This window comes from Lampetra fluviatilis, chromosome 17, assembly GCF_964198595.1.
Source record: "Lampetra fluviatilis chromosome 17, kcLamFluv1.1, whole genome shotgun sequence".
NCBI lineage: Eukaryota > Metazoa > Chordata > Hyperoartia > Petromyzontiformes > Petromyzontidae > Lampetra > Lampetra fluviatilis.
Genome location: NC_136291.1, coordinates 1,141,531 through 1,151,294, shown reverse-complemented (window position 1 = coordinate 1,151,294; position 9,764 = coordinate 1,141,531). Strand labels below are relative to the sequence as shown.

Below are 9,764 nucleotides of genomic sequence, written 5' to 3'. Positions count from 1 at the left end.
AGCTCAACGAAGTGGCTTATAATGTGGACATTTATAGCAGCCAACTGCTCTAAACGCATGTTTCTAAATGGAGGGGAAACCCCGAGGGCCCGGAGAAAGATCCACGCGACCACGGGGAGAACAGCAGGCGTCAGGATCGAGCTCGGCGTCAGGGTCGGGATTGTCTACAACCTCCTTGTACACCAGGCGAGGTAGTTAGCATCTCGCCACGGTGGCGGTTGATTCAATTCACCGCTCCCCGTGCCACGATACTCCAGTCTCCCGTCCATGTGGAGAAGAAAACCACGAGGGAAGAATCCCCGACACCATCATCGATTACCGAAGCAGCAGCAATAATAATAATGACACCGAGGCGGCAGCTCAACATGAAACAGTTTTATTTTCCTGAGAAAATGTACAAGAATGCACAGACGGACGGCTGACAACAGCACGCCAACACACTCATTAACGAGCCCTGAACATCAGGAAAAAAACACGCAAACACACCTACAGGCGGCACACACACACCACCACTACAGGCGGTGCGCGCACACCCCTATCAGGCAACATACACGAGAGGAACACGCACAACTCACAGGAACACATCCATTACAGGTAGCACAAACCGTACAGGCGCGCGCACACACCTGTACAGGCGACAAACGTGTAGGTGGGGCACCCTTACAGGACCACACGCGTGCAGGTCGTAGGCAGCACACCGGCCTACAGACACCTGTGTGTAAGTGACCTTGGAAGAGCGCGGCACCCAGCGACTCAATGTAAACAAGACCTGAGTGGTTCTATTCTTACTCCCAGTTTTGCGCTCGATTTTTTTTAACTTAATTTTTTTATTAAAGACAATTCACAGGCCCACAATAGCCCACCACCCCTCCCACAAGCCTGTGTGTGCAACAAAAGATGCATAGCCTCCCCCTTGCTAAAATCTGCACGGACAATAACATTAAAATGTACAGGTCATTTAAATAATCTCTAAAGGGACTGCAATAGCAATCAATACGCGAAGGAAATAATCGTAATTCGTAAATCTATTGCGCACACACGCACATCCCCAACGACCCCAAGTCAAGCTGCTGGTGCTAGTGATGTTGGCGAGCACCTATTGGAGGACAGAAAGTTCAGTTGTGCCTCCGGAAGGCTCGACACGGTTCAAGGCGAGGGTGTCCGCCGATGCGCTGCCGCCAGGAATCGAGATCGGGTCATACCGCTCGGACCGTCGTGTGTTTGTGAGCGTATCACACACACAGCCGCACAAAGTGTCACACCCAGTTTCACACACACATTAAGAATTGTACTTGTACAGCGACACACACAACAATGCCTTTAGACTGTGCAACTTTTGTTCTCAGTCACACGCGCACACACACACACAAAGAGAATGCCTTTGAAAACTGCACGTGGGAGCGGAGTGCCGGGCTCACGGCTCCCTCGTGCCAATGCCTTAGCAGCCACCACCACCACCAACCACGTAGCCCCCGTGGGGTGGGGGGGGGCTTCCGTCGCGATTTAATTGCAATGAACTCGGCGACCGTTGGGGAGAACTTGGATTTCTCCGATCACAATTGATGGTTGAGCGCGAGGATCTGCATTACATTATTTTAGATTCGTACACGTCATTGCAGGCGCTATAACACCGCAATGTCATAAAAAAAATCTCCATTGAATCATGAGCCGCCCCTAATCGTCGTGGCGATCACAATGGGGGGGGGGGGGGGGAGGAGAAAGCTAGAATCGATGTCGTGAAGTCAACCAATTTTGAAAATTAACCACAAGATCACCACAAACCTCGGGTTCTTGCCGTCCCGTCGCATCGCCTCGGCACGACGGAGCGAGACGGTTCAAGACGCTCTCCAGCAGACCGCCCCTTCCCCCCACCACAGCTGCAGCACGGCTCTAGAGCTGCCAGCCTCACCAGCCGTGCTGAACAGACCCCTTTGTCCACTGCCACAGAGCCACGCCAGCGCGGGGTAGTTTCTGCTCCCCGCTGGTTATTTAGAACCCAGTCATGGCCAGACTATGCTCGGGCTTGCCTCCTCACAAGGCTTCCCACTCGGAGCCCAGCAGGGCCAGGGGGGCGGGGATAATGGTACGTTTGCAGCGGCGTGCGCGAGATGTGCGCGAGATGTGCGCGAGATGTGCGCGAGATGTGCGCGAGATGTGCGCGAGATGTGCGCGAGATGTGCGCGAGTACGGGGTCGAACGCAGCACCGCCATCTACCCCGTAACTCGAGTTGTCGTCAGCACGGCTCGGCTCTGCTTCTGCAGTGGAAAAACCACCCGGCGGATCCCGAGCCACGCCGGGCTGGCTCGGCACAGCCCCGGCTCGAAAGCGGAGCGGGAAAGGGGCGGGTCTAAACTGTGTCCACACGCAAGCGACAACGGTGTCGAGCGAGCTTGGGGCTGCCGTGCAACACGCTTTCGTTTCGCCGTCGGGGGGTCAAGTCTCGCTCAGAAAGGTCACTCGGCCGCCCTCCGACAGAACAGCAGAGTTCACGACGAGAGAGCTTTTCCCCTTTGTCATCTTCTTCAAATCGCTGGTTTAAAAAAAAAAAGTCTCCGCATGTAATTGTTGAAATGTTCGGAACCGCAGGGCGCCGTCGCCGTCTTCCCTGGTGGTGAGATGTGCACCCTTCGCCTCCTGCCCCACCAACCACGCCGCCCCCTCGCCTTCACTGCAGATTTAGCAGGAGTCGCAGTCCGCAAGGTCAGGGGTCACGCCGTTACAGCAAGGTCAAGGGGGGGGTCACCCTTCCCGCAGGATCGAAGGTCAGGCGACTTGCGGGACGAGGCGGGTCTCGCCTTGCACATCAAGTTCCCCTCTCGCTTCCTACAGATCGCACAAACAAACAGAGATTTGAAAACATTTATATAAATCGATACGTCACCGGTTACATAACAAGAGCGTAATTAAGAACACACGCACGCACAAACCTGCAATCCCCCACTCGCCGCATTCATCATCATCAACAACAACCACCACCGCGGCTCTTGCACAACGCGCGATCCAGCACGTCGATGGACGGGTCCCCGCGAGACGCGGCTGCTGCTTGCTCGCGCCATCCCCCCCATCCCCCCCCATCCCCGCGCTCGTGCGCGAGTCACGGCTCGCCCATTCCGCTCGCGCCAACAAACGCCGGCGGCAAAAAACAACAACAGCCGGCGCCCCCGCAACTTTCCCGTGATGAGCGATCGTCGTCAGAAACGCAACAGCAACACTTCCTCCGCTGCCCCCCACCCCCCCACCAAAAAAACCTCCAGTCCGCATCCAGAACGGGCAACGCTGCGGCACAACGGATGCGTTCGAGACTCGAATCCCAGAGCTACAAAAACACATAAAGTCATCGGTGTTGGCCAAACATCCCGAGGTAGCAGCATCCCCCCCCCCTCAAGTCTGACTCAAGTGTGGCCTTCGCACACAAATACGTCATCGCGATTTCAAAAGTCGCTGGGTTAAATCGTCACGTAGCGAACGAGTATGTTGGATGTGGTGTGCTCAGATCAAATTAATCGCCGATCGACTTAAAGCCCAGCAGCTGCTTTTGTTGGGTGGACGACCGGTTTCGGGGTCATGACCTCTGACCACAAACGCCTGGCTCAATGTTTACAGCTGCAGGTTGTAACAAAGAGAGGCTTAGCAGCTTCTGTGGGAAAGAAGAAACTCAGCTACGGAAAGGAGCAGAATCGAGCCACAGCGATGAGGAGGGTGCAGGCGAACATCGTGCACAGCTTCACTTCTCATTCAACGCTTTCCAGCTCGCTGGTCGACTGGAGCAGGCTGCACGCGACTAGCAGTGGCCACACGGTCATAGCGAGAGGGGTATACTGGATGTGGTGTGCCAGGTGGAAAGATAGCGTCCGGGTCACAGAACCAGAGCGACCCAGCTGAAACGAAGTCCCGTTGGGAGGGAAGGGTTGCAGCATTCCGTGCGCAAGAGTGAGCTTGCGTGCAGTGCACGTTAGAGTGTGTGTGGTGTGGTTCTGACCACCCACCACCCCCTTGTGCACCATGCCGGCCTTCAATAGATGCTGCTCACTAACAGCACTTGTGCCAACAGCCTCAGGGATCTTTGAGAGTGAGAGTGCACACGAGCGGGCGAGCGTAGGATGCCGTTGCTTTGTTGCGTCGTTGGGTTTTTTTTATTTCTCGCGGTTGAAGGCGGGGAGGCATCCAGGAAACGCGGCCTTGTTTTCGTGAAAGAAGGGAGTCATTTTTAGAAACCGCCACGACGATGACACGACTCACCGAAAGGGGAAATGGGCGATGACTGTGCCCCGGGACACGCAACAGTTTGTACAACAACAGGAACACCGGACTCATCGATGCGCTCCAAATCCAGCAACAACGTAGGCCAGCCAGCACAACCAACGCCATCCACAAACGTTCACCGGCTTCACCATGCTGGTCACTGCGGTTTGGTGAAAGGTGGATGGGCCCCTGAACCAGTTCCAGTATCAGTTGCTTCCGATGCCGGCCGTGGCTGGGAATCCAACCCAACTGCGTGCGAAATAATGCTGGTGGAGCCGCGGAGGTTTGTTTAACAATTCACATGCATCCTATTTTTTTTCATGTTTTTGCTAGCAAGTAGAACTAAAACGACCAATGTCTAATTTCGTTGAACCAAAAGCGGCTCCAATGGGGAAGCGGTAAATTAATTTGCAGGCCGCAATGCCAATGACGACGCCGACGACCTTTGATCCAATTTTGTAAGCATGGGAAATGATTCAACAGTTATGCAAATAAAAAAAAACACGAATTTCTTTCGTGCATTTGTTCATCTTAACAGGTCCATTTGAATAATGTCGCGCGGTGAGCAAACCACCCCCACGCAGGTTCAACTGCCATCATCAGTGGCGAGTGACAGCTGAACCAGTCCTGGGCCGCCCCCCCTATCCCCCTGTCCCCAACCTGCACTGACCAGCGTGGTGAAGTATGGTCAAATGATTATATGCCCGTACACAGGTTAGGCTGCTTCCATCCTCGTGTGCAGCTGTGTTTTTAACCACAGATGCACATGACCTTTAAAAACCAGGAAAGAGTCGACGAGATACACACGCAGACACAAAGACCAACATCCCCCGTGTATCCGTACAGACCTGTTGGGGCAAGTTCTGTTCACGAGTAGCACCTATGAAGGCCGGCACTGTGGCACACGAGGGGCTGGGTGACTAGCAACACGCCCGGCCGCCTTTGTCTCCCTAGTGGCAATGTTTACTACACATCGCACGAGGAACCCATTTAAGGCCGAGTGGATCAGAACCGGTTCAGATAATCGTCACTGGGTGCTGGCCGTGAGTGGGAATCGAACTCAGATCGCCGGAACACACGCGCACATACAAACAGACAGTATCGATAGAAGATCTTTACAAAATGTTCTGCCACCATCGGCCAGCGAGCGAGTTTGTTGTTTATATGCAGGTGAGAGTCCATTGTGGCCAGCGCAGGTGAGTGATAAGCAGGAAGGAACACAGGGTACTGGCACGGCATGTTCAGGAATGCAGCATATCTCAAGTCTCTCCCCAATCATCAATGCACACCGATCACCGCAAGTGGTCCTGGACTGCACTCGAGGAAACCGGATCAAGGCAAGGTCAAGATTCGCTCTCAACACCACATCACCAACAGCAGCAGCGATGACTACGGAAGTCACCCAACGACACCGCATCTATTTATTTGAAGCCCTGGGCCAGTGGCGGAAATTCCACATTACTATGACAACCACTATTTTATTTCCTCGCAAATTGGTACTCATTTTATTGACTGCCGGAAGAATTATGAGCCGAATAGACCCCCCCTCCCACACCACAACCAAGGTTTGAACTCTCAACCGTCGGATAGCGAGTGGCCCCCCGCTCTGTCGCCGGGCCGCTTACACAGAGAGAGAGAGAGGGGACAGCCAGGGGGAGTCTGGCAGAGGCGGTCCACAGCCTTGGCTGGAACAGGGGACGAGGGAGTAGACAGCACGGACCGGCTGTGGGGGGTGGGGAGAGTTCCAGACACTGAGAACAGCAAAGGAGTAGGAGCGACCTCCACAACAGCAGTAACTTCTAATTGTTTTTTTGCTTTGGGTCCCATAATTTACGTGCGGAATCGCCTTTCCATTAGCATCGTGCAATGCAGCAGCACTTGTTTAACGAGTCGAGGCTCCGCTGATGAAACCCGGAGTGTGTCAAAAAACCGGTCCGCAGTGGGCAGAGGTCGTTTCCTTGTTGCAACAAAAAATAGCTTTGGGAAGGCAAAAAGACGCCGACTTGATGGATAAATAATGTCTGCTGGGGCCAACAATTGAGGAAGCGAACCCAAGACCGCAGCTTCACGATCGGCAAACAACGCGTTTCTGGGAAGGAATGAGAGAATGAATGGGTGGGCGGGTGCGCGCAGTTGAACTGTTGATGTTTGGGGAAAGGTTTGGAACAACGCGGCAAAGTTTCGACCGCGTGCCCACGCCGTGTGGATAAATACCGGCAAAACAAATATACCACGGTACGTAAATAACCACGCGGAGCCCTGCCAATCCACTGCTGGATGGAGGTCTTTCACACGCCGTGGCGGTCATGGAGAGGGGTGCAGTGGTGGTTGTTTTGACCATACTTCACCACGACGGTCAGTACGGGTTGAAGTAGGAGCGAGGCAAAGGAATAGTTTAGATATTACTCGCCACTGACGTGAACCGTGGATGAGCATGGACCCCCCCCCCGTCAGGTTTGTGGGGTTCATAGCGTAATGCACTAACAAAGACAAAGATCCCCCGTATAGCCATTAAAACAGACTGTTTGGGCAAGTGCTGTTAGCGAGCACTAACAACCATTCTGCCACCAACTACAATGAATGGACTCGGACCTTCTCTCAAGGCCGTCCAACCATTCTGCCACAACCCCAGTGGAGACCCAGTCAGTAGCACCAGCCTGCCATGAGGCTCGTGTTCTCGACCATGGTCAATCCACGGCTGATGTCGGCCTCCCAAAAGCTGTCGCCATGTCGCGGTCTTGCGTTCTGACGACGCGGGCCAACACATCCTACCGTCCATAGCGCTGCCCTAAAATTACAATGTATATTTAAAAAAAAAAGGCGACGTTTCGGGTACTGGCCCTCCTCTATAACGTTGGAAACGACTGTAAACGCAGCAGCAGCAGCATCACAACAACAATGACGTTCTATACAAGGGGTCGGCGACCAAAATAAGAATAGTTAAAACAATAATTTTGTACAAAAGTCAACATTTAAAGAGCCCCTTGCCAGGGACCCGCGTCCTCACACCCCCCGCCCACGTCCGCTAGAGGTCGCTGCGCAGCCCCGCCCCGGGCTGGCGCGCCATCCACCGTGCCCCAATGTCCTCAACAACAATAACATGTTGTTGTTGTTGCTGCTGCTGCGTCTCTTGTGCTGCACGAATTAATTACAGACAGACGCGTTACGGCATATACAGCGCACCACCGACACAACATCGCCCCCAACCCACACCCCCCTCCAGGATTGTAATCACAAATCGCTTTGTTTGAGTATTTAACATTCAATGGTACAGCTGCTGAACAGCGCTGGGTGTAAGGGGAAACAAAGAACCCCCATAAACACCCCCTGCGCTCTACTTTGGGGTCTTATGAAGGTGGTGGGGTGACTACTCGTCATCATCGGCCGTGGTCATTCTCCACTGCTGGATGAAGGCATCCACAAGCCGCCACCCTCTTCCCGGTAAGTTCGGGTGGGTAAAGACGGAGTGAAACTGAGATCCCATCTCACGATCTCAGACTCAATTTCATTCATTGCTCAGCCCGCGATTAAAATCCAGTCGCCGTTTCGATGCCATTACAATTCCCTACAAGAATTACGCGTGGGTGAAATTCCCGGGATGATTAAATAAAAAAAAACCTCAATATATGACCATGCTGCAATAATTAAATCCCATCCGTTCTAGACAATTCCTGATTGAGCTTCGTCTCATTCCATGTTTATCCCAATTCCAGCCGTGACAATGCGGTTTAATCATCGACTCAACCTAACCTCAGTTTCACACTCCAAGCAATCTGCCACATTCTCAATCATTGATTACCTACCATCTCTTTTATTAGTCCCACCAATGATCCAATCCCAGATCTCATTTCAAAAATATATAGTTTTCAATTGAACGCCAGTCCAAGTCCAAACCAATTGCAAGCTCAGCCATATTCCATGCCAGAATCAATCTCCAAAATTCAAATTCGATCCCGACCTCAGCTCGATCTGACCGTGGAATACATCCCACCACCGATCCAACCCCCACCTCATTCAATCCCGTCCCAGGTTGAAATCCACACACAACCCCAATGGCCCATCGAGGCCCCAATCCCACCCCCGACCTCCGAGACGCATCCCCCCCGCTCCCAATCCTCACCCCATCGTCGCTGCTGCACATCACGAGTCCGGACAGCAGCACGGCGCCGTGCGGAGGCGCCTCACCGCCTCCTTGATGAGGTTGCCGCTCAACAGCAACTCCCGCAGCATCTCCCGCGGGTCATCCAGCACCACCACCTCCTCCTCGTCGTCATCATCCTCACCACCGCCCCCGTTCTCCCCGCCTCGTCCACCCTTTCGCCTCCTCGCGCCAGCGCCACCGGTCGCCCCTCTCGCAGCGCCGCGCCCGGTCGCGCCGGCGCCCCCAGACCCCGCGGCCGCCTTCGACGGGACGCAGTAGGGGGATGACCGGCGGCCGAGACTCCTCCGGCCCGGCCGGACCGCCTTGAGCCGCAGTGTCTCGCCGAGGCGACGCACCAGCTCGTCCATCTCCTGCGATGGTGCGCGATCTCCCGTCGAGGGCGCCTTGAAGGGCTCGTAAGACTCTCGGCAAGGCATGGTCACTGCTGCTGCTGTTGTTGTTGTGATGGGGGGAGCGAGAGCGCGAGCGATACTTCCTCTGGGAGTGGCCGGCGCGGGTCGCCGGCTCAATGAATAGCGGCTCCGCCCAAGGCCGCCTTTTATACCGCAGGCGGGGTGACGTCACGTGGAGGCGGGGCTCGTTATGTTAATCGCACGTGGGCGGGGCTTGTCACTGGAGGCGTACACATAAACAATCGAATTGTGAATGTTGCGGGTTTACTCTCCAACGTGTGCTCAAGTGGTAACGAATGGCCACGTCTTATTTGCCTTACCTGTACTTTGCAATGCTCTCGTGTGTCTGCACTGTTTGTTGCTGTTACGTTCTTACCCGACCCTCCTGGACATCTGTGAAGAAAAACAGCTTTATAGCCCATCGGATTTCCCCTTGCAGTCTAAATAAAGATTCTGATCTGAATTTTTTTTTTTTAAACTGGCTGTGTTGGGTGGTGACGGGTTGAACGACGGCCTTTATTATGTATGTACATATTTTGAACTTCTTTCGCTCAGTACGTAGCCAACCGTTATAATCGGAGATGCAATCGAGTGTACGTTACCCGGTTCGCTATCGCCAAACACTCCAGTCTGATCGTGCCCGTCTCGTGCTCCTTTGACGAGGATGTGAAGCCTACAAATTATATATCTACGTGTGAAAGAGCTGCGCATTATTGTCTGCGTTTCATCGGATGAGAAGCCCACTGAGATGTGCACTCCTCCGTGTGGGGCTCAGGCTGAGGGTGTCCACGCCGTCGGCTCTGTCCACGCCGCTGTAGATGGATGGGGGAGCGATCGCTGTCGTGAAGGTGACCCAACACGAACGCGACTTTAGTGTCGAGTTATCCATGACAAAAAAACAAGTTGGATAACACGGGTGAGGCGCAGTAAGATGGTCCAGTACTTTTCAGTTTCAGTTTAATTTATT

The 9,764-nt window shown here is 53.9% G+C and overlaps 1 protein-coding gene across 1 annotated transcript; it reads right to left on the bottom strand.

The window, feature by feature from the left end:
- Window positions 1-360: 360 nt before the first annotated feature.
- LOC144936807 (uncharacterized) lies at window positions 361-8,905 on the bottom strand. Its single transcript, XM_078863968.1, has 2 exons — window positions 8,364-8,905; window positions 361-2,824 (listed from the first exon to the last, which is right to left on the bottom strand). Exon 1 carries the CDS (start codon window positions 8,819-8,821, stop codon window positions 8,384-8,386), a length of 438 nt encoding a protein of 145 aa, XP_078720094.1. The 5' UTR covers window positions 8,822-8,905; the 3' UTR covers window positions 361-2,824; window positions 8,364-8,383.
- Window positions 8,906-9,764: the final 859 nt, after the last annotated feature.

What these genes read in the sequence shown, in the direction of transcription:
- LOC144936807 (XM_078863968.1), bottom strand. Translation starts at nt 8,821, where the DNA reads ATGCCTTGCCGAGAGTCTTACGAGCCCTTCAAGGCGCCCTCGACGGGA.